This window comes from Scyliorhinus torazame, chromosome 1, assembly GCF_047496885.1.
Source record: "Scyliorhinus torazame isolate Kashiwa2021f chromosome 1, sScyTor2.1, whole genome shotgun sequence".
Classification (NCBI taxonomy): domain Eukaryota; kingdom Metazoa; phylum Chordata; class Chondrichthyes; order Carcharhiniformes; family Scyliorhinidae; genus Scyliorhinus; species Scyliorhinus torazame.
In genome coordinates this window covers 235,086,621-235,111,941 of record NC_092707.1, presented here as the reverse complement: position 1 = coordinate 235,111,941, position 25,321 = coordinate 235,086,621, and the positions used below count along the sequence as shown (strand labels likewise).

Genomic DNA, 25,321 nt, shown 5'->3' with positions numbered 1-25,321 from the left:
ATGGTCTAATGATTAGCGCCATTAAATAGATGTAGGGTGCAATTTAGCCGGAAAAAATCTATGTCCGGTATCAGGAAAATTTAGCAAGGTATTTCTCGGTGGCTGCAGCCAGCTATTCAATGGCACTTTGCTCTTTTTTTGACCTCAGGGAGCTCCTCTCCGCTAAGGCCGGACTTAAAGCCATTTCCTGCTGGCGAGCTGGAAAGGCTCCTTGCAGACCGGGGCGCCTTTCAGCAACCTTCCTGCCCTCCCCACAGTTTTCAGGTCGCCCTCCCTCCCAACCTGGAGGAAGCCCCAGGAACACACCCTCACTCCACCTGCTTCGGCCCCCACGGGCCCGATCCCTGGCAGTGCTAAACTGGCACACGAGCACCCTGGCAGGGTACCAGGCTGGCATTGCTAAAGTGCCTGGGTTCCAGAGGGTGTGCCAGGGTGCCAGCCTGCCCTGTTCCCGAGCACCCAGAGATCTCTAATGGCCTGGGAGACCCCCTCCCCCCCAGTGCGATTATGTCTGTTCTATGTTTGTGGAAACCAATACTAAACAGTGCCCTGGTGAGGTCTCACTAGGGTTGCCGTTAGTTCCCAGGTGCTGGGAGAATCCGGTGCATGCGTATTTAAATGCGCCTAATGCCTCATTTAAAAATGCTGAGATGGATCTTGCCCAGCACGAGAGACATCCAGATCTTGACATCTTGTGAAGTTCAGTTGAATCTGGCAAGATGCCTCGAGCGTCGGGAATCTCATAAGGCACAGCCTCTTCCGACAGCAAGTCGGGAGTCACGAGCCATTAAATCATGCCCATAATCTATTGCAATGTTCTTGCCTTGTAAAATAACAAATGTGACAGGTTAAGAAATGTTTTGTATCCTCAAATGGCTTCAGTGATGTCATTGTGTGGTTGGAGCTAGGCTGTGGCTCTGGGATTTTAGTTTAGTTTTTGAACTGGGAGCTGGCTGTGACTCTGGGTTATACTTTCATTTACACATTTTGGAAGCTGGATTCAGACAGAGAAGACTTGTGTCTTGTCTTTCTCTCTCTGTATGTTAAAAGGTGTCTCCAGATCACTTGATAACTTAAAAGTGATAACTGTTTTCTGGAAGGAATTCAATCCTACTGTTTTGGGAAAAGGGCTTTCTGGTTCATGGATGTTGTTACTGGATTGAAACAGTTAAGTGAAGTTATTAAGGGTTATATTTAGAGTGCTGTAGCTGTGTGGGGGTATTTATGTTTGTAGTTGATAAAAATGCTTACTGTGTATATTTATATAAATGTTAACTGAATTCTTGGAATAAACTTTGTTTTGATTAAATGTGCTGAAATTGGGGAAAAGAGAAATACTCAAGTGGTAAAGGTCAAGGGGATCTGATAGGAGATCATAACGAGAGTGAACCTCAGATTAAAAAAGAAATCCAGGAGGGTGGAAGAGAAATGAAAAGTTTCAGATGTTTTTACTGTAATAAACTAGGCCATGTAAAGTCACAGTGTTGGGTGTTGAAGACAAGCACGGGGAAGGCTGATATGGTAAAACAGGATAAGCCAGTGGGGTTTGTTAAAGTTATAAAGGAAAGCCCAAGTGAAGCAAAGAAGATGCAAAAGATTGTACAGCCTGATCAAGAGGTGATTGATTAGAAGGTGCCAGATCACTTTAAAGAATTTACTTGTGTGGGTAAAGTTTACTCATGTGTATCAGGAGGAGCAGATAAAGAAGTCACAATTTTAAGAGATACGGGAGATAGTCAATCTTTGATGGTAAGAGATGAGGAGTTATGTAGTTTGGGAAGAATGTTGCCAGAAAAGGTGGGATTATGTGGCATTCAGGGTGAGAAGAGCAGCGTTCCATTATATAAGGTAAGGTTGTCTTAACCTGCGACCTTGTTACTACACAAACTGGAAAAATCCCAGGATATTCGTCCTTCAACACTTCAGTTGTGTGATTTTTCACTGGCTTATCAACAACAGTAGGCATCACTCCCACCTGTGATTCAGCTATATCATTACCCAAGATAAACTGTATTCCTGGACAAGATAGTTTCTCTGTTACTCATACTACCACTTCACCACACTTCACTGGACTTTCCAACCTTACCATATATAATGGAACACTGAATTCCACATATTACCACTTATTGAGGCAATATTCCTCCCAAACTACATAACTCCTCATCTCTTACCATCAAAGATTGACTAACTCCCGTCTCTTAAAATTGTGTAGTAACAAGGTCGCAGGTTAAGACAAGAGGAGAATTCAAAGAGTGAAGATAAAGTTGAAGTTCAACAATTTTTGATCAGATGGTTGGAAAAGAACAAGAACAGGTGAAGGATGAGGCAGATATTTTTGTTCAGGAAAATTGGCGGAGTTACAACAGAAAGAATCAGAAATAAAACGGATGTATCAGAAAGCATACATGGAAGAGGAATCTGAGTGTTTTCCAGAATGTTATTACCTTAAAAATTATGTCTTAATGAGAAAATGGAGATCTTTACATATGCAGGCAGATGAAAAGTGGGCAGAAGTTCATCAAGTGGTATTGGCGGTAGGGTATAGAAAGGAGGTGTTCCGAGTAGCACATGAGGTACCAGTGGGAGGTCATTTGGAAGTAAGGAAAACTCAAGTTAAAATACAAAAACATTTTCATTGGCCTGGACTACATAAAGATGTAGATCATGTCACACATGTCAAGTTATAGGGAAACCTCAAGCAGTGATAAAACCAGCACCTTTAATATCCATTCCAGCATTTGAGGAACCTTTTACAAGGGTCTTAATTGATTGCGTCAGACAGCTTCCTAAAGCAAAAAGTGGGAATCAATATGTTTTGACTATAATGGATGTGTCTACTAGGTTTCCAGAGGCCATTCCAGTACGCAATATTACAGCTAAAAAAATTGTGGAGGAGTTACTTAAATTCTTTACTTGATATGGACTATATACAATCGGATCAAGGATCAAATTTTACCTCAAGGTTATTCAAGGAAGTTATGGATAGCTTAGGATTAAAACAATTTAAATCAACTGCCTACCATCCGGAATCGCAGGGAGCGTTAGAACGGTGGCATCAGACGTTAAAGACAATGTTGAGGGCTTATTGTCAAGATTATCCAGAGGATTGGGAGAAAGGAATTCCATTCATACTGTTTGCAATTAGGGATGCATCTAATGAGTCAATCAAATTTAGTCCTTTTGAACTAATTTTTGGTCATGAGGTAAGAGGACCATTTAAATTGATTAAGGAGAAATTGGCAAGTGAGCAGTCTGAAATACATTATTGGATTACGTGTCAAATTTTAGGGAACGATTAAATAGAGCAGGTGAATTGGCTAGACAACATTTAAAAGTTGCACAAAATGTGATGAAATGGGTAGCAGATAAGAAAACAAAGGTTTTTAGTTTTGCAAGTGGAGATAAGGGGCAAAATTCTCCCCCAACGGCGGGATGCCCGCCGACTGGCGCCAAAGCCGGCGCCAATCAGACGGGCATCGCGCCGGCCCAAAGGTGCGGAAGTCTCCGCATCTTTGGCGGCCTAGCCCCAACATTGAGGGGCTAGGCCGACGCCGGAGGGATTTCCGCCCCGCCAGTTGGCGGAAATGGCGTTTGTTGCCCCGCCAGCTGGCGCGGAAATGCGGCGCATGCGCGGGAGCGTCAGCGGCCGCTGTCAGTTTCCCACGCATGCGCAGTGGGGAGAGTCTCTTCCGCCTCCGCCATGGTGGAGGCCGTAGCGGAGGCGGAAGGGAAAGACTGCCCCCACGGCACAGGCCCACCCGCGGATCGTTGGGCCCCGATCGCGGGCCAGGCCACCATGGGGGCACCCCCCGGGGTCAGATCGCCCCGCGCCCCCCCCAGGACCCCGGAGCCCGCCCACGCCGCCTGGTCCCGCCGGTAAATACCAGGTTTGATTTACGTCGGCGGGACAGGCAATTCCTGGGTGGGACTTCGGCCCATCCGGGCCGGAGAATCCAGCGGGGGGTCCCGCCAACCGGCGCGGCCTGATTCTCGCCCCCGCCCAATCTCCGGGAGCGGAGACTTCGGCGGGGGCGGGGGCGGGATTCACGGCGGCCAACGGCCATTCTCCGACCCGGCGGGGGGTCGGAGAATGACGCCCAAGGTTTTAGTATTGTTACCAGTGAACCTTTAAAAGCAAGGTTTTGTGGACCTTATTGGATAGAAAGGAAATTGAGTGAGGTGAATTATGTGGTAAGAATGCCAGATAGAAGTAAAACTCACCGAGTGTGTCATGTGAATATGCTTAAAAGGTACTTTGAAAGGGAAGGAGAGCAAGAGGAGGAGGTTTTAGTGATTCTAACTCAAGGTGAAGAACCAAATCCATGTGACTCTGAATTTGACATTCCTCAAATTAAATTGGATAACGAGGATGTTCTTAAAAATTGGGATAAATTGTTAAGTTACCTTCCAGAGGAAAAATTAACTAACCTGAAAGAGTTATTCATATCACATGGGCAAGTTTGTGGAGATAAGTTGGGAAGTACTAAAATGGCTATATATGATGTAGATGTGGAAAATTCTGTTCCAATTAAACAACATCCATATAGACTTAACCCTTTACAATTGGCACGGGTTAACAAAGAAATTGAAAGTCTGCTTAAAAATAGCATAATTGGAGTGGGTTGCAGCCAATGGAACTCACCTATAGTGATGTTACCGAAACCAGACGGTACCCAACAATTGTGTGTGGACAATAGAAAGGTTAATGCAGTTACAAGAGCAGACTCTTGATTTGATTGACTGATTTTGATCTTGGTTTGATTTATTGTCACATGTACCGAAGTACAGTGAAAAGTATTTTTCTGCGTCCGAGGAACGTACACAGTATGTACATAGTAGACAAAAGAATAATCAATAGGGAACATTGACAAATGATCCATCGACAAAACAGTGATTGGTTACAGTGCGGAACAAGGGGCCACACAAAGCAAATACATGAGCAAGAGCAGCACAGGGCATCGTGAATAGTGTTCTTACAGGGAACAGATCAGTCCGAGGGGGAGTCATTGAGGAGTCTTGTAGCTGTGGGGAAGAAGCTGTTCCTATGTCTGGATGTGCGAGTCTTCAGACTTCTGTGCCTTCTGCCTGATGGAAGGGTCTAGAAGAAGGCAATGCTGACTGCCTTCCTGAGGCAGCGAGAGGTGTATACAGAATCAATGTGGGGGTGGCAAGTTTGTGTGGTGCCTTGGGCTGAGTTCACCACAGTCTGCAATTCCTTGCGATCTTGGACTGAGCAGTTGCCATCCCAGGCGGTGATGCAGCCGGATAGGATGCTCTCTATCGCACATCTGTAGAAGCTTGAGAGAGTCAATGCAGACATGCCAAAATTCTTTAGCTTTCGCACGAAGTAGAGACATTGTTGGGCTTTCTTGACTGTTGCATCAATGTGAGTGGACCAGGACAGACTGTTGGTGATGGTGACCCCCAGGAACTTAAAGCTATCGACCATCTCCACTTTGGAGCCATTGATGCAGACGGGAGTGTGTGTCGTGCTGCGCTTCCTGAAGTCGATGATCAGTTCCTTGGTCTTTCCAGCATTTAGAGAGAGGTTGTTTTCGGTACACCATGCAACCAAGTGATTTATCTCCCTCCTGTAGTCTGATTCATAGTTGTTTGAGATGCGGCCCACCACAGTCGTATCATCCGCAAACTTATAGATTGAGTTGGAGTTAAATCTTGCCACACAGCCATGGGTGTATAGGGAGTACAGTAGAGGACTGAGCACACATCCTTGCGGGGCCCTGGTGTTGAGGACTATTGTGGAGGAGGTGCTGTTGCCTATCCTGACAGATTGCGGTCTGTTGGGGAGGAAGTCGAGGAGCCAGCTGCACAGGGAGGGGTCAAGTGCAAGATTGCGGAGTTTGGTCATTAGTCTTGTTGGGATAATGGTGTTGAAGGCGGAGCTGCAGTGTATGAACAGCAGTTTTACATAGATGTCCTTGTTGTCGAGGTGTTCGAGTGTTGATTGCAGAGCCAGTGAGATGGCGTCTGCTGTGGACCGGTTGCGGTGATAGCGGTGATCCGTCTCATGACTAGCCGCTCAAAGCATTTCATGATAACAAATGTTAGGGCCACCGGTCGGTAGTCGTTGAGACAGGCTACCTTGTTCTTCTTTGGTACTGGTATTCTGGTGGTCTTCTTGAAGGAGGTGGGGACCTCAGAGATGAGGAGTGAGGTGGTGAAGATATCTGCGAATACACTCGCCAGCTGGTCTGCGCAGGCTCTGAGTGCTCGCCAGGGACTCTGTCGGGGCCCGTCACTTTCTGCGGATTCACTTTCAAGAAGGCAGCTCTTCTCTCTGCGGCTGTAATAGTGGATATGGGTGTGTCCAAGGCTGTTGGGCAGGTGGCACTGATACATTGGCTGACTGCTCAAAGCGAGCATAGAACTTGTGCAGATCATTGAGTAGGGATGCTCCAGCCCCAGATATTCCGTCTGGCCTTGCTTTATAGCCTGTGATCTTGTGTAGGCCCTGCCATAGTCTTTGTGGGTTAGTGTCGTTGGCCTGGGACTTTAGTTTGATGCGGTATTGTCTTTTTGCTTCCCTGATGGCTTTCCGTACGTCGTACCTGGATTTCTTATATAGGTCAGGGTTGTCAGACTTGAATGCCTCCGTCCGGAACTTCAGCAGGGAGTGAACCTTTTGGTTGAGCCAGGGTTTCCAATAGTGGAATACCCGACTCTTATCTGACTCACGCTTGGAGGACTGCATTGAGACGGTGGGACAATCAGCTTTCATTGCCTAGCTGGATTTACTTAATGGTTACAGGCAGGTACCTTTATCCAAAAGGGCAAAGGCGATTTCAGCTTTTGTGACTCCAGGTGGTAAAGACCAATTCAAAGTTATGCCATTTGGCATGAAAAACGCCCCAGCCACATTTCAACGGTTAACTAAGAAATTAGTTTCAGGATTACCCAATTGTGCGGTACACATAGACGATCTGGTGATTTTTATTCAGACATGGAAAGAACATTTGAAGCGTATGATGGAGTTATTCGATCAACTTCAGGAGGCGGGTTTGGTGGTAAACCGAGACAAAAGTGAATTTGGAAAGCCCAAGTTACGTTCCTTGGTCATACAATTGGACAGGGTCGAATTGTCCCACGGGATGTGAAAACAAAAGTTATTGGGGAGTTTCCAATACCCTCAACACAAAGGGAAATAATATGATTTTTTTGGCATGAGTGAATTTTACCGAAAATTTGTGCCGAATTTTAACAGCGTGGTTGCTCCACTGACAGGCTTGCTGAAGCAGTGTAGCAAATTTCAGTGGACGGCGGAGTGTCAACAAGCATTTGACTGCCTGAAGGCTGTGATAACCACTGCTCCTGTGTTGGCCACCCCAAATTACACTAAACCACTCAAAGTGGCTATCGATGTAAGTGATGTGGGCGTAGGTGCTGTGCTCTTGCAAGAAGAAGACGAAGGAATAGAGCAGCCGATTGTATATATATAAACTGAATAATTACCAGAGGAAGTATTCAACGATTGAGAAGGAGACTTTGAGCTTGGTGTTGGCTTTGCAACATTTTCATATTTATGTTACCAGCAATTCTTCTGAAACAATTATATATACTGATCATAATCCATTGATGTTTTTGGAGCGATTCAGGAATAACAATGCCAGACTGTTTCGATGGAGTTTATTGTTATAGCCTTTTCATTTAAAAATTATACATGTGCCAGGATGATAAAACGTGAAAGTCGCTACTTTGTCACGAATATGATGAAGAGAAGCAGGTTCGATGGTGGATGAAGAGGGAGTAAAATGGACTGTATTACTATTAGTGATTGCCTGTTTTGTTTTTGTTTAAAAATAGTATATTTATTGTCAATTTTTCTTAAAGGAAAGTGAAAAGGTGAAAAATGAAACCATCTTTGAAGTTGGAGGTCTATTTTTTTTTCTTGAGGGGAGGTGTCATGGGAGTGTCCCTTTAAGAAATATTTTGTATTATAAATGGCTTCAGTGATGTCATTGTGTGGGTGGAGCTGGGCTGAGGCTCTGGGTTTTTAGTTTCGTTTTTGAACTGGGAGCTGGCTGTGGCTCTGAGGTTTACTTTCATTCATACATTTTGGAAGCTGTTTTCTGGAAGGGATTCAATCCTACTGTTTTGGTTTATGGATGTTGTTACTTGATTGAAACAGTTAAGGGAAGTGATTAAGGATTATTATATAGAGTGCTGTAGCTGAGTGGGGGTAGTTATGTCTGTATTTGATAAAAGTGCTCACTGTGTGTGTTTATAAAAATGTTAACTGAATTCGTAGAATAAACATTGATTTGATTAAATGTGCTTTAGGCCTCTGTTGAATAATACCTGAAAGGTAGACCCTTGCGCTCCTCATAACCAAAATCTATAAACAGGTGTAGGTCAGGTGATCTCCATGATATACTTTGGAGTTTTCTAAACCCTGGCCCATAACACAAGTTACTATTGCATGTAAACACAGGATATAGTAGTCCAGCCAAATAGGTTCTGCAAAACCAAATTTACATAGAGTATAATATTAATTAATCAATCCTTGGTGTGATTTATGAAGATTATATGACTCATATAAATGAATCTTAACGGGCAGCATTGCGGCGCAGTGATTAGCCCTGTTAATTCATGGCACAAGGACCCGAGTTCAATCCCGGCCTCGGGTCACTGTTCGTGTTCCACGCGCATTCTCTCCATGTCTGCGTGGGTCTCACCCTCACAACCCAAAGAAATGGTAGGTCAATTGGCCACGATAAATTGCCCCTTAATTGTAAAAAGGGAATTGGGTACTGTAAATTTTAAAAGAAACAAATATATATTTTTTTAAATCTTAATGACAGTGAGTAAGACATAAAAGGTGAATCATATATTTCAAATGAAAATATTATTTTTTACAGGTACACACTTATTCCCACTGCAATAATCCTTGGAACAGGAGGAGCTCCGCTTTGGTCTGCTAAATGCACCTATCTTACCATTTGTGGTTATCGATACGCAACAAAATACAATAAGGTTGGAGAAAATATAGTAAACCACTACTTTGGTATTTTCTTCCTTATATTCCAGTCGTCTGCTGTTTGGGGGAATCTACTGTCATCATTAATATTTCAATATACTTCTGGAAAAGGTAAGAAAACATAATCGGTTTGGAAGTACTAGAATATATACTAAATGTCTATTATCTATTAAAACAAACAGGATACCACCTCTTTTAAAAAGAAGTAACCAAAGGAATTTGGTATGACTGCATTGTGCATCACTGACCATAATGACCACTTTTATTTCCGTAGAAAATGTGCTCAGATACTCTGTGGGATTGTTGTTTCTGAAATATGTCCGTTATTTTTAGGCTATGGCAGTGTACAGCGGGATGGATACTACTTATTTGTATTTAACAGTGTTGGAGGGACATCTGAGAACATTCAATTCAAAAGTGAAGGTCTTGCATGTGGCATAACCCAGAATCCTTCCCTTCTTCCTTTCAACACAAAGATATGGAGCTGATCTTTGTCTCCCATTGGAGGCAAGAATGAAGTTGGGAAAGCTGAAATCTTTAAATATTTGGCAGAAAAATGCATTTCTCTTCTCTGCCCTGTGTTGAATGGTTCAATCAGCCATGATTGATTGGCGGAGCAGACTCAATGGACCGAGTGGTCTAATTCTGCTCCTATGTCTTATAGTCTTATGGTGTTATTTTCTTGTGGCCTTTCCTTGAGCCGAAAGGCCTTGGGTCATGAGGCTGCACATACATCTGCTGATGTCAGATTTGCCATAATAAAGGATGCAGCAAATTCTTTATTCTTGATGAGCAATAATGTTGTCTCCTGTGGTGCAAAATGCAAACCTTAAAAAGCACATCTGCTCAATGGTCATAGAATGATCTTTGGTCATAGAATGGAATCCCGACAGTGCAGAAGGAGGCCATTCAGCCCATTGAATCTACACTGGTCCTCCGAAAGAGCACCCTACCTAGGCCCAATTCCACGCCCTATCCCTGTAACCCCACCTAACCTTTTGGACACTAAGGGGCAATTTAGCATGGCCAATCCACCTAACCTGCACATCTTTGGACTGTGGGAGGAAACCGGAGCACCCGGAAGAAACCCACCCAGACACCGGGAGGATGTGCAAACTCCACACGGAGAGTCACCCGAGGTCGGAATCGAACCTGGGTCCCTGGCACCATAAGGCAGCAGTGCTAACCACTGTGCCATCATGAATTTGAGCATTCACCACATGCATGGTCCAAGGGAAGGAGGAAGTAAGACACCTACAATGAGGTGTTGAAGGAGGTAGTACCAAGCTGAAAGAATCTGCAGCAACAGATCACTTTCTTGAACATGAGTGAGAGACAATGCCGGAGCAGATTGTGTATTTCTTGAGATGTGGTGGCTGAGCTTTGCATCCTTCTGCAAGAAGCCCTCCAACCATGGGGACACCAGGAACATACATTCCCAGTGACATTGAAGGTCACTGTGACCAAAATATATTTGCTAGCAGCTAATTTCAAGGCACCACCGCCAAGCTGTATGGCACATCACAGGTGCATCCACTGAATCACTAATGCCCAGACCATTGGGTCATTCGCACTTTAAAAGTTTCCGAGAATTATTGTAGCTTGTTGCATGCTCCAGACCTTGGCAAAGAGAAGGGGTTTGGTACAGGACAAGGAGAACAGTGATGAAAAGAACTTCTCCTCAGATAAGGAGCAACACAAGGAGAAGAAGAGAAGAAAGAATTTCAGGAGGGGGAGAAGAGGGAGGATAAAGGTCCACAGGAGGGACCCCAGAGACAATATCACTGTTGACGGGATGAGAAGGCCATGCAGGATGCTGCCACAGCTAGAAATCTGCTGATACAACAGTGTTTTGCATGATGGGAACATTCAGAGAGTGCAAATGCTGACCTAGATGGCAGAGGATGGCAGTGGAGAGACCAAGGGGATGGCATTGGAAACATTGGCCTCGATTTAACAGCCATGCTAGCCATGGGCACAAATCTTGTAATGGCTGCTGGACAAAAACGGGATTTGTGCCATTGAGAATTCTGAGCATGATCTTCCCAGGACCCCCTCCAATGATGCAATCAGGTTCACACCCAGGAAGGGCGTGAGCCTGATTAGCGTAAATTATAATATATTTTAATCTCATTAGCAGGCATCACACCGCTACTTCCACCCTCAATGTATCATCCCACCCAGACTACACTGGGGATGCACAGGAAGATATAGCCCCCGGGTGATGAACGACATGCCTGGAGAGCCCCAATGGGTGGTTCCTTTTATGTGTGATGAGATGGGGAATGCCCCAATGCCAGTGAGAACAATGCCTGTGAGGCGTAGGGGGAAGTACCCAAATGCTTGCATGGTGGGGGAGGGGCACCCAATGCTTATGGGTAGCCCTCAGTGGGGGGTGGGGGATATAGGGAGTTCATTTTCAGCAGAGGTCTGAGTGCCATTATTAAAAGACTGAACCCCACCCTCTTCCCTCCCCCCATTCTCTCTGGAGATGGCCTTGCCGGCTCTTCAGGCCACGTCCTGGCAGAATGTCAGTGCAAACCACACCCCCAGATTCTCAGTTCACTGAGTGCCAGAAAAACCTAGAGTGAAAGCCAGTATGTGCCTCTGGAGAGATATAGTCTTAAACTGACACCGTGACAAATGTTGGGAAAATGTAGCCCATCTTGCGCACAACCACATATGCGGAATGAAGGCCGACTGAATCCTGTGCATAGGTGTCAGGTAATAAACTAAAGACTTTTGACGGCATATAAAGTACCATATTTTGTAAATCATACAATTAAAATCCCCATATTGCTCATTTTTCATTTTCACACATGTGGGTTGTTTCACTACATACATAATCCACATCATTATCCACACAACTACACTTACCTGAACATCACAATGTGTAGTGCCTCCCTTGATGCCTCAGAGGAAGTGGAAGCAGGGTGCTCTTTTCTTTGGCTCTGTGACTGTGCTGATTATTTTGGTTGGCCTCATCCTGCAGGGACTTGGGGCTTTCCCTGTGACAGCATTTCCTGTTTCTTTGCAGCGACAGCCATCCTCGCTTGGATGCAGCTAGCATATACTGCAAAGGCTCTGGGCCCTGACAATATTCCAGCAATAGGACTGAAGACTTGTGCTCCAGACCGTTGCCGCACCCCTAGCCAAGTTGTTCAAGTACAGCTACAACACTGGCATCTACCCAACAAGTGGAAAATTGACACGGTGTGTCCTGTACACAAGAAACAGGGCAACTCCAACCCAGCCAATTACAGCCCTATATGTCTACTCTCCGTCATCAGCAAAGTGATGGAAGGGGTCATCAGCAGTGCTATCAAGCAGCGCTGCTCAGCAATAACCTGCTCATGGATGCTTAGTTTGGGTTCTGCCAGGGTCACTCAGCTCCTGACCTCATTACAGCCTTGGTTCAAACATGGATAAAAGACCTGAATGTCAGAGGTGAGGTGAGAGTATCTGTTCTTGACATCAAGGCAGCATTTGACCGAGTGTGGCTTCAAGGAACCCTAGCTAAACTGGAGTCAATGGGAATCAAGGGGAAAAGTCTCTGCTGATTAGAGTCATACCTGGCACCAAGGAAGATGGTTGCGGTGGTTGGACATCAATCATCTCAGCTCCAGGACATCAGTGTAGGAGTTCCTCAGGGTAGTGTCCTAGGCCCAACCATTTTCAGTTGCTTCATCAATGACCTCTCTTCCATCATAAGGTCAGAAGTGGGACGTTTGCGGATGACTGCACAATGTTCAGCACCATTCGCGACTCATCAGATAATGAAGCAGTCCATGTCCAAATGCAGCAAGACATGGAGAATATCCAGGCTTGGGCTGACAAGTAGAAAGGTGCATTTGCACCACACAAGTGCCAGGCCATGACCATCTCCTACAAGAGAAGATCGAACCATCACCTCTAGACATTCAATGGCATTACCATCGCTGAATCCCCCACAATAAACATCCTGGGGGTTACCATTGATCAAAATCTGAACTGGACTAGCCACATTAATACTGTGGCTACCAGAGCAAGTCAAAGGCTAGGAACCTTACGATGAGTAACTCACCTCCTGACCCCCCCAAAGCTTGTCCACCATCTACAAGGCACAAGTCAGGAGTGTGATGGAATTCTAACACAACACTCAAGAAGCTCTACACTTACCAGCACAAAGCGCCCACTTGATTGCTCCTCCTTCCACAAACAGTCAAACCCACCACCACTGACAAACAGTGGCAGCCGTGTCTACCATCTATAAGATGCACTGCAGGAACTCACCAAGGTTCCTTAGACAGCACATTCCAAACACACGACCACTACCATCTAGGACAAGAGCAGCAGACACCTGGGAATCCCACCAAGTCACTCACCACAGAGTTGGAAATATATCGCCGTTCCTTCACTGTCGCTGGGGCAAAATCCTGGAACTCTCTCCTTAACGGCACAGTGGGTATACATACACCTCAAGGACTGTAGTGGTTCAAGAAGGCAACTCACACCACCTTCTGAAGGGCAACTAGGGATGGGCAATAAATGCTGGCCTGACCAGCGATGCCCACATCTCACAAAATGAATTTTTTAAAAATCTGGCTGAGGGACCGAGATCTCAGAAGACAGTGAGATTCCTCAAAATACATAAATCCCTCATACTCCTATTCCGATTGCTCTGCTACAGAGATGGTGTCCAGGTGGCTGGAGCGGTGTGGTGCTCGGGACAGCTATTAACCACCTCGAGTTACCCATCTGCCACCCACAGGACAGTCCTTCATCTGGTGGACTGCACACTGACATCTCTGCTTCTGACACCTCTTCCTGCACACTGGTGCTCTGATCATCACACGGTGATTACCACTCCATATCTGCACCTGTTAGCAGTTGTGGCTGACTCTCAATCTGAGGATGATGTCTATTCAGGGCCATGGGTTTGTGCCTTAAGTTTTCATGTGACTGAACAGGCTGATTCTCAAATCACTGATCTATGTGCATATGAGCCAAGATATCAATGAGGTAGTGGGATATGGGTGCATGTTTTTCTTCCTATTTTTTCTTTCTCTGCCGCTGGTCTGCCTCATCATTCGGAGCTTTGACAAAGGGTCACCTAGACTCGAAACATTAGCTCTTTTCTCTCCCTACATATGCTGCCAGACCTGCTGAGATTTTCCAGCATTTTCTCTTTGGTTTCAGATTCCAGCATCCACAATAATTTGCTTTTATGCTTTCATCATTCAGATGTTGTGACTCAAATTGTGATGCAGCTTGATGGAAACATTGTCACCACTTTGAACGATTGGTCGAAAGCTTCTTCCAGTTATTAATGTCAATTCTGCCTCGTTTCAAAGACAGATTCAGAGCGCCTTTAAAGTGTTTCTTTGGTCCTCCCTGGAACATTAGCCATTTAAGACATTTTTCGGCCATTTGGACGATGTGTAGTCTTCTGAAGTTGAATTTGCAGGGGTTTTGCTTGTAGAAGGGCTTCAAGTACAATTTGATTAACTGCCACCTTGATGAATCCAGAGGATGAGGTTTAGGCATTACTGGTGAAAATGTTCTACTGCTTTTATGTGTTGCTGATGCACAGTCCATGTCTCACTGCAGTACAGGAGTTTGATGATGACAAATGTTCTGTACATTAGGGGCACAATCTACCGGCTATGCCCGAGCGGGAGTGCGGTGTGGCTGGTAAACGCTGGGGCAAGCTTCCTGCAGGCTTCCCGGCAGCCACTATGCCTCGCGAGGATCTGCCCAAGTCCCACGAGGCGGTGCAACCAGAATTAATGGGACCAAGCCGTACTTGCTTAAGTAGGCCTTAAACCTAACTAAGGCATACTCACCTGGGATCAACCGGCCTCCTGGCCTCTAACGGCTTCCCCAGGGAATCCTCAGCGGGGCGCCGTTCAGCACTGGTCCATACAAATGTGGACCAGGCGAAATGGCACCTGAGGGAACTTCCAAGCCATCAGAGGCCCCTGGGGGGCCAGGGACAGTGCAGAGTGGTCCCTTGGCCCTCCCTCTGTAACATTGGCACTGCCTAGATGGCACCTTGTCATTGCAACCCTGGCACTGCCAAGGTGCCCAGATGGAACTGCCAAGGGTCAGGGCCTGAGGAGGGGGGCCATGCTGATGAAAGGAGGGAGGAGGGGGATAAAAAGGTTGGGGGAGGGTGTGCAGGGCATGTTAGAAGCGGCCTCTGGGAGGTTGGGGTGGTGACGCATGGAGGGGAGAGTGTCTCTCAGGAGGCACGGGAGGCCTGAACAGGGCCCAGGAACCCCAAAATAGGGTGTCCTCATTTGGGGGTGTAGGGTTATGCCCATGTGTGTGTGTGTGGGCTGACATTGCCCATAGGTGGGTGGTGTGGACACACTCACGCTTACTTAGAGATGAGGGCACCCTTTCAAAATGGCGATCTGAACTCGGAGTTCAGCTCGAAGGTGATGAAAAAAATTCTAAGGGCGGGCTCTACCGGTTGAGTTGCGTGCAAAATGCAACCAGTAGATCGCACTTCCGGGATCTACCTGGCTCACCAAGCCTCGCGTGATCGATGTGAGGTGAGCCTGCGCGTTGTGGGCGGAATCATTTTCTGGATAATTTGCAAATTAAAGACTAGCTGTCTCACTCTAATATGCATTCCTGAGATCCACCCAAGGCGTGGGATCTAGCTCCTGCGCCTTGGAGACCTCGGGTGAGTGCCGTTCAGTGCTGATCTCCACAAACGGAGGCTAGACGTGAGGTCACCCAGGGGATCGGAGGCCCCCAAATGGATGCTCTCTGGCACATTGGCAGTGCTACCTGGGTGCCAGCCTGGCACTGCCAAATTGCCCGGATGGCACTGCCAGGTGAGATGGGCACCGCCAGGGTGCCAGGTTGGCACTGCCAAAGTGTTGCGCATGCTATTGGGCTACAGTTGCCCTGTGTGGGTGTTGGGGGGTGGGTGCAGGGGGTTGCAGGGGGGACTCGACAATCCTCCCATTATGTGTTTGGACTGGGGAGAAGGTCGGGTATTGTTTTGGGGGCCTCGAAGATCGGGACGCCATTGAAAAATGATGCCCTGATCTCTCGCTACAATTGGGAGTTCAGGCGCGTGGAACTCCCCACTGTACAAGACTAGGCTATGTGCAGCCTCGGCCACACATTCCCATTCAGGCCCCTTATTCAATGCAAGTTAAGTTGATTAGCCCTGCGTTTCTCAGCACTGTGAGAGCGGCAGGAAACACGCGGCTAAATGTGCTCGCTAGGGGACTTTGTTCCTTTTTGGGAGAATAACACCCTAAGTATCATTAGATAGCGGTGGATACTTCAAGCAAAACCCACCACAAATGACACTTAGAAATCTTTCTGTTACATCGTGCCCTAAGACTTTTGTTGACTTGTGGAGGTCTTTATTCATTGCTTTAGTATGTAGAAGGCTGAGGGTGTTGAGCCGATGTAGTTTTGGTCTTTTGAGAAAAATGAATGCCAAGGTATGGGAAGTGCTCAACATATTCCTGACTCTCTCTATCAATATATATTGGAGGTGAAATATTGGACTGACTGACAAATCCCAAATTTATTTACCCGTCAGTCTGGCCTCAATAAAAGTCGAGATGGATTTGCAGGTACAGCATTAGTTATTTTATTTGACTTGCAAGTCTTTCTCAATTCACAGCAAGTACAAAGCACATCTTGCTTCGTACACCTTCGGAATCAAGTGAGTCTGTAGGACAAAGGGATCTCTACTACTCACACAACTGGCATCAAGTTTCACATACACGATTCCCATAGGTCATCCTATACCCCTCCTGACCTATCCATACACTCTAATTGGCTCACTTCCAATCCCTTCCTCTGGCCCCTATTACCCAGCATCCTTTTCTCCTCCTTTGGTGGACACACCTCTTCCTTTGATTTGTCATGCGGTCTGAAATCCTTTGTCTGTGAACTCACCAGGATGAGACTGGCCTATCTCTACATTACAGTAACTAATATCTCTAAAGTAACTATTTTATATCACATTCGTCATTCCCTCCTATTATCATTCCGTGATAACCGAACTATCCAATCCATAGCTACAGTCCCTCATCTAAAAGGATCCGTCGCTGCATTTCCAATTCCTGGCATAGCCCCCCATCATCTGCTGCACCCTCATGGATTTTGACAGCTAAGGTTTTAGGGGCGTTGATCTGTTCCAGTGCACCCCGCATTCTACCCATCACACATTTAAGGATGGCCAGGCCCACAAAGATGCAGCCGATAGCCACCACTAAATACATGGCCATCTTTATCAACCAGTCCTTCCAACCTCCAAATCCCCAGTTACCCCAAGAGCCAGGATCCTGCATTCCGTCCAGGTGATCCCGTATGTGATCCATAAATTTAGTGATGTTAGCGGTCAAGTCCTGAACTCCCATGGTACACTTGCCCTGTACTATGGTGCATACCCCACCCTCACGGGCCAGAAGATAGTCAAGAGCATACCGGTTCTGCATTGCAAACAACCGTAGCTGAGACAATTCCTTGGTTATTGCCCCGAGGGCTCCCAAGGTTTCATTTCCCAAGATGGTAAGGCCACAAATAAAATAATTCCTATCGCTGACAGCCAAGGAACCCCCCACACCTCCCAGTGTCAATACGCTCAGAATCCCCCATCCGGCTGAGTGGCCCCGGTTGGGTGCGAGAACCTGAGGTTTTTTCCAGTACTCGCAAAATTCAGCTGAGACTGCCCGGCGTGCTAACTGATTATGCAGCTTCCACGCCGAAGGGCAGGGGTCTGTGGTAGGGACTAGAGTCCCAATAGCAATTTGGCGGGGAAATGGGGGTGACAAAACATTGGTCGCTGTGCCATTAAATAAAAAGTAGTATCCTTGCTCCGTGTGCAGGCTAGCATCACAATCAGTATATTGGTTGCGTAAGGATCCCCCAGTAGCCCAGTTTATCCAGCTTCGAAACGCCCATCTGGGCCGCCTAGCGATGCGGAAAGCCCTAGTCCCAACCGTGATATGAGAGACATTCGCCCAGCCACAAAGGAGCTGGAGGCCGGCGTTCAATGGAACGCAAGTGGTGTTGTAACAAACGCATTGGCCAGACGCCTGGGTGATATGGCACCTCCTGTCCGTACAGGTGGGGAACAGACATGTTATATTCGTTTCCACCTCGACCAGCAAACAGCCGTATCCTTCACTGCTGAAACAATTCTCGCACGACTGGGAATCCCTATTGGGAGTGAAGTGGCTAGGTATATACGCCCTCCACCGTTGCAGCCTATCATACTGTGAGTGGGAATTATCCCGAGGAAGGGGAAGGCAAATAGCCGGTGGTGCTGAACCCAGATCGTAAGGAAGAGTGACTTGCTAGGGCGGTGGCTCGGAACGCTGACAATGAACCACCGTTTGGGGAGTGCCCCAAAGCGGTGAAACAGAAAATAACCTAGACACCGCTGCGGGGTTCGGGTAGCAGATAACCCGTCCATGGCCATACAAGCGGTGGTAAATCTGGTAGAAGAGATTCATACTACCCGGGTTTTCCTCAGTTTGGCCTTTAACTAAATTAAGTGTATCTCCCGATAACCTACGTTCTAGCTGTACTTTCCTTCTCACACGCCCCGTCCTCTCTCTAGTCCCTCTCTCTCTCTCACAGCCTCTTCCTACGCTCTCCTGACGGCCTGATGTTACCTTTATCGCACCAATCTTAACACATCCAAAATCAAATTTACATGTACTCCAAAAACAAGGCAATGTCCATATAATGTTCCCTTCCCATCGCCGGGACCGGTGCAATTGCTTCATGAGTCCTGCATTCTCCTTAACTTTGACGACCTTCCATGAGTCGATACCATGTCCTCGTATATGGGGGCAGCGAAGAACATCACCTTTGCACAGATGAAATATCCTTGTAGATTGGATGGGGTTACAAATGTAGATAATATTCCCCTTTTCCATGTCCGTCGCCAATAACACTCCAAGCGAGGCAAGGCTGTAGATCACACAGGCGGTGCGTAGCCACCCCATCATATTCCACACCTGTAAAATGGCACCGGAGAAGGGAGGCAGGTTAGTAACCGACCTTTTACAGTAATGGAGATGGGCCCAATTTACAGTGATGGAAGTGGACCCAAACACTTCGCCCCTCCACTTTAACTGCTGTGGGGGTGGTAAGAAGAACTTGGAAGGGCCCGTCCCATCGCGGCTCCGACCCCTTCCTAGTCCAATTTTTGACCTTGACATAACTGCCGGGCTGGACTGAAAGTGAGCTAGGTACTGGGGGCGATGGCTGGTGAGCCGCGCGGACCTGGCCATGGAGCTCTTTGAGCACCTGCGTGAGGGCTAGAACATAGGTGGTCATCTCTTCAGTCATCTGGTGAAACTGAACCAGTCTGGAAGCATGCAGGCCCCAGGGAGTTCTAAGAGGCCTGCCATAAAGAATCTCGGCAGGAGAGAGCCGGGTGGGTCCTGCAGGTGTAACCCGCAGCTGGAAGAGGGCAACGGGGAGCAACTTAAGCCATGTCAGTCCCGTGTCTGCTCTTAATTTAGCCAATTTAATTTTGAGGGTCTGATTGTGTCTCTCAACCAACCCGGCCGCCTGCGGTCTGTAAGCACAGTGTAACTGCTGGCGTATGCCCAACTGGGAGCAAAACTCCTTGTTAATTTGTCCAATAAAATGAGGCCCTTTATCAGAACTTAACTGAGCAGGTATACCGTACCGGGGAATGATTTCCCGCATCAAAACTTTAACCACAGTAGCAGCTTTATTATCGATAGTCGGATACGCCTCGACCCATCTGCTGAACACATCCACAATGACCAAAACATATTTATAACATTGACACCTTTCCAACTCAATGTAATCCATTTGGAGCGTCTCAAAGGGACCACTGGGCAACGGGGTTTGCCCCATCCCACAAGGGATACCTTTTCCGGTGTTATATTGCTGACAAATCAAACACCGATTACTGATACTCTGGGCCAACCCCTGCATTTTAGGGTGCCACCAAGTGTCCAGCAACAAATCACTAGTCCCCCGAGCCCCACAATGAGTTGCAAAGTGTACACATTTGATGACCCATAAAGCCAGTACATCAGACATACAAGTCTGATGTGCTGGCGTGGTCCATAAAGAGGAAACAGAATCATATGTACAACCTAACCGTTTCCACATTTGTTTATCATTCTCAGGAGCGTCCTCCTGTAACCTTATGACGTCTTGGATGGTTGGCATTGACTTGTCAGAAGCAGACATATTTATAGTAGATCGTTTAGTCTGACTTAACATTTTAGGCACCATCACTTGCTGAATTTGCGCGGCTGTCCGCGCTGCACAATCTGCTTGTTCATTACCAACGTCAACTGGGGTCTTACCATTTGTGTGGGCAGCGCATTTAATAACGGAAATCTGCGCGGGCATAAGAAGGGCCTGCAGTAGGTCATTAACTAAACCCCGGTGGGATATTTCTGTTCCTGCCGAGGTAAGGAATCCCCTATTCTTCCAGAGTTGTCCGAAGTCATGAACTACCCCGAAAGCATATCGGGAGTCAGTGTAAATATTTACCCGACGATCTACCCCAAGTATACATGCACGGGTGAGGGCAAAAAGTTTGGCTTGTTGGGCTGAGTAAGGGGTCTGGAAAGCTGCCGCTTCTAGAATCAGACCATCCTGTTCTACGATTGCATAACCGGACAATCTCCGGCCAGTGGGGCTTACTAATGCACTGCCATCAACCTACATAATCATGTCAGGTTGTTCTAACGGAATATCACTCAGATCGTCCCTTATTGTGGTAGTTTCCTGAATCAAGGCTAAACAGTCGTGACCAGGTGCGTCCTCATGGACAGGGGGACCGCTAAGAAAACAGGCTGGATTGATAGTGGTACAGTATTTAAATGTCAGACGTGGATTGTTCAAAAGGTATATCTCATACCTATTCTGACGAGCTGCAGTAAGATGCTGAGTCTGCAGTTGCCCCAATAGTGCGATTACCGAGTGGGAGCTATATACCGTAATATCCTGTTGGAGAGTGATATTGGCAGCAGCCTGCAAACTATTGTATATCGCTGCCAAAATCTGGGTGCAAACAGGGTGTCCCAACGCCACTGGGTCGAGTTTGGAAGAGTAATATGCTACGGGCCGGTGCTTGTCCCCACGTTGCTGGGTGAGTACCGCTGTTGAACATCCTTCCAGAACAGTACAGTATATCTGGAATGGTCGGTCGTATAGGGGCCTACTGAGGGCCGGTGCTTGTAACAAGGCCTGCTTCAGGCAACGGAAGGCCTCGAGTGCCTCGGTGGTGAGAGTAAAGTTCCCCTCTTCACTCGTGTAAGGCGTCAGCAGCTTTGTATAGACAGCGATGTTTGGTATCCACTGCCGACAATAATTCACCATACCCAGCCAATGACGAACCTCCTTGGCTATTGTAGGGGTGGGGAATTGGCATATTGGTTCAATCCTACTGGGTTCGAGACTTCTTTATGTGGCTGTAAGTAAAACTCCTAAGAACTTAACCTTTCTCTGAGCCACCAAGACCTTTGATTGTGAGACAACATAACCCAACGAGGATAGGTGGTTTAATAATTGGATCACATCATCCCTATTACTGGGCTCGTCAGGACTTGCTACCAATATGTCATCTACATACTGCACTAGAGTGGAACCATGCTCCAATGTCAAGGCCTGGAGTTGGGTCTGCAGACATCTGGAGAAGAGTGTAGGTGAGTTGACGAACCCCTGTGGCAGTCGGGTCCAGGTATACTGCTGTCCATTGTAAGTGAAGGCAAACAAATATTGGCTTTCAGTTGCAAGTGGGAGGGCAAAGAAGGTGTGCTGAAGGTCAATTATGGCGAAGACCCGGGCTTGAGCTGGAATTTGAGCCAGTATGTGGGCAGGGTTAGGGACGAGAGCATGTAACGGCTGTACAATGGCATTGATTGAACGTAAATCCTACACCAACCGGTACTGGTCTGGTTTGGCTGGTTTAGGCACAGCAAGTATGGGGGTGTTACATTCTGATTGGCAAGGGACCAAAATACCCTGTTGCAACAGCTCTTGAATTAATTTGTCTATAGACGGAGCAGCTTGGGATTTCAGGGGGTATTGCCCAATGGAAGGTTACTTTACATGATCCTTAATCATTACCTTAATAGGTGTAACATTTGTCTTCCCCACTTGTGATGGGTATTCCACCCAGACCTGTGGATTGACATATTCCAAAACATCATGTCCCCAGTGATGCTGCAGTCGAGTGTTAATCTTTTCAGGGACCTCAAAATATTTTATGGCAGTGCCATCCGGCATGACTTGAAGTGCGTACTCTGTTGGATCCGAATGATCCACTGCCCTCCTTACCATTTGCCCCAGATCCCTGGCATGGTACTGGTCGTGGACCTGACGTGTAATATGAGGGCTTACCAAAGCTGACTGTGGCCATAAATGTGGTGGTATTGTAACAAAATCGGCTGTACCTTCTTTTCCCGTGACTGTGGCTGTAACCTTGACTGGCCATTCGGTCCCAATTAATGGCCGGTATTTGTCCTCCAACTCCCTGTTTTGTCCAGTTCTGTCATAGGCCAGGGTAACGTGATGCAGTGAATGTTCAATGTCTAACGTCCACCACTGGGGGGTGATAGAAATATAGCAATGTTGCCTCATCCTCCATGATTTAACCATTACCCCTTCATCTCCGCACTCTAGCTGTAGCTGGAAGATACACAGTAAATCTCGAGCCAACAAGTTACAGTCCAATCCAGTAGTCACTACAAACTGATGATCTGCAGACTTATTCTCGTAAGTGACTGTCACAGGTTCAGAAATAGGATACTCACACACCTGTCCTTGGAACCCCGACAATTGCTGCGTGTGGTCGGATAATTGTAGTCGAAGTTCTGATTGCACAGAAGACATGGCTGCTCCAGTGTCGATTACAAATGAGTGATGTTGATCTCCTATCTGCAGAGAGATAATAGGTTCCCTGTCCGATTGGAGAGTCCTTATGACTAAATTAGCTAGTCAATCCTGTGTTGGGAAAGGGTTTGCCTGGGAGAAGTCAGTGTATCTCGTCTGTCCTCCCCTTGGTGGGTACCCCCTCCTTCCGGTCGGATAATCTCCTTCTGCTGCCTGTCTTTTAAAGGAGCATTCCTGTTGCCAGTGATCTGCACGGCTGCAATTATAACATGCATTGCTCCCTCTATATCGGCCCCGTCCTCTTCTCTCAGTAGACCAATGGCCCCTCAGAGGGGGCGGCGGTTGTAAAGCTGTTGATGCATATGGTGGGCCATAAAAAGGAGCTGAGGGTCCCTTTGGGTGGGTTTGATATCCTCCCCCTCGCTGATCCACCCACCCAACGTCACAATATTGGGGCTCCAGCTGGTAAGCTACCATTTCTGCCGCTTGTTGGGGTCGCAGATCATCCTTTTTCATTACATACTCAGTCTTAACCTTTGTAACTGAGCCTCCTTCCTGGCCTACACCCTCCTTCCAATAAAATCTGACTGCCCTTGCCATCTGGGAAGGGTCGTTCTCTGTCCAATTCATGTTATTACATTTCACAGCAGTGTGGTAGGTGGTAGGCAATGCATTAACATAGCACAATATTGAGGGGAATTCTGACCATTTTGATATGGCAAGTCGCCTGACTGCCCACGTTAGATTTCATTAAAACGTTCCAGAAATTCCTCTGGCTCTTCAATCTTCTTAGGTTTTAGGTCTAAGATAGCAGAAATATTTATGGGCTTTTGAAATGTGCTATTCAACGCAGGGTTTGGTATCTTCCTAATCAGCAACTGTCTCCGAGTCTCACCAGGGGGCACTCTAGCTATTTCCTCTGGTTCTTCCAAGACTTCGACGTCCCTCCCTGTCACTAGAGGGAGTTCTTTCTCTTCAAAATCATCTGTGGCATCTCCCTTTGTTCTCGAAATTTGCGGTTTCCCCTTGGTCTGGAGGGATTTAGGTGGTATGCTTAATTGTTTCTGGTTAGGATCAAGCCCTTCTCTCGCTGTCCGAGATCGGGTCCTAGAGCTAACTGGGCTTGCGGAACAGAGCTCCTCTTCCCCTACTGATCGTGAAGATGGTAAATCGGGACCCACGCTATCAACCAAAAGGGCTGGAGTTACTGGCATGACTGGAATCTGGGGAGCAGTGACTGGATATAAATTATTATACTCTGGTGGTTCTGGAATTAGTGCAGACAATGCTACAGGTGCAGTCGGAACTTTTACTGACATTTTTAAATCATCGAATTGATCATTTTCTGTCAATTCAAGGCCAGCCATTGAACTACGTAGCCCATCTTTTGTTTGACCCGAGCCTTTCCTGTCTTTACTTGCGCGTTTTTTGAATGCACATTCCTTTTTCAAGACCTGTAATGTTTTTTGGTTACCCTGTTCACTAATTGGAATTCCCATTTTAAGGGCATTGTCCTGCCAACTTGATAACATGATCCTATCTCTTTCCTCTTGACAATATTGTCTCCATAATCCAATTAATTCTTTTGCTTTCATACTTTGACTCATTTTCCAGATGTGTCCCTGAATTTTCTTAATAATCTCTAGGTCTTTGGTGCCCCCTAGTGGCCATTCATCCCCCATTTTACTCCTTAACGTTGCTGACATTTTCCTGAAATCTTTTGCTTTATCCGGATACATATCGCATAATATTTGCAGTGGCATGCCTGGATCATTTGTGCTATCCAAGGAATTCCCCATAATCTCAACTAGTCCTCAGAACTGCGTTTTTCGCCACTACAGTCCAAGGGTACAATTTTAGCTTAATCAACTATAGATTTAAAACACTCACACATGGAATTGAATCATCTTCAGATTTAAAAACACTTATCGAACTGAACCTTCATCTACTGAAGTCACATCAGCCTTAAAAACACTTACTTAACTGAACCTTCATCTACTGAAGTCACATCAGCCTTAAAAACACTTACTTAACTGAACCTCCATCTACTGAAGTCACATCAGCCTTAAAAACACTTATACTTGGAATTGAATCATCGTTTTAGATGTCCCATCAACCCAAAACCTAACCCAAGCCGAATCAACAATATGAAATCCCATCAATTAAATTTCTAATCCCCAGACTGACCTTTGATCTTTCCGTACCAACCGCGAGTGACCAGACTAATCAGACGATAAGAAGAGGGGAAAAATCAATGCGCGGTCATTTTCCAGCTGTACATTGTGGGCCCCTTTTTCCCATCCTCCTGTTCATAATCAGTCTAATTCTGATTTTGCAGTTGGTCAGAACCGTCTTGAGAAATCCCGGGTTTTCGGCACCAAATGAGAAATCCCAAATTTCTTTACCCGTCAGTTTGGCCTCAATAAAAGTCGAGATGGATTTGCAGGTACAGCATTAGTTATTTTATTT

The 25,321-nt window shown here is 46.5% G+C and overlaps 1 protein-coding gene across 1 annotated transcript in view; it reads left to right on the top strand.

Moving 5' to 3' along the window:
• The window catches only part of LOC140419577 (protein unc-93 homolog A-like), a 193,758-nt gene that overhangs the window by 109,651 nt on the left and 58,786 nt on the right, over positions 1–25,321 (top strand). Inside the window, exon 3 of the mRNA XM_072503503.1 lies at positions 8,877–9,106. Coding sequence (XP_072359604.1) covers positions 8,877–9,106 — 230 coding nt within the window. The remainder of the gene's footprint in view (positions 1–8,876; positions 9,107–25,321) is intronic.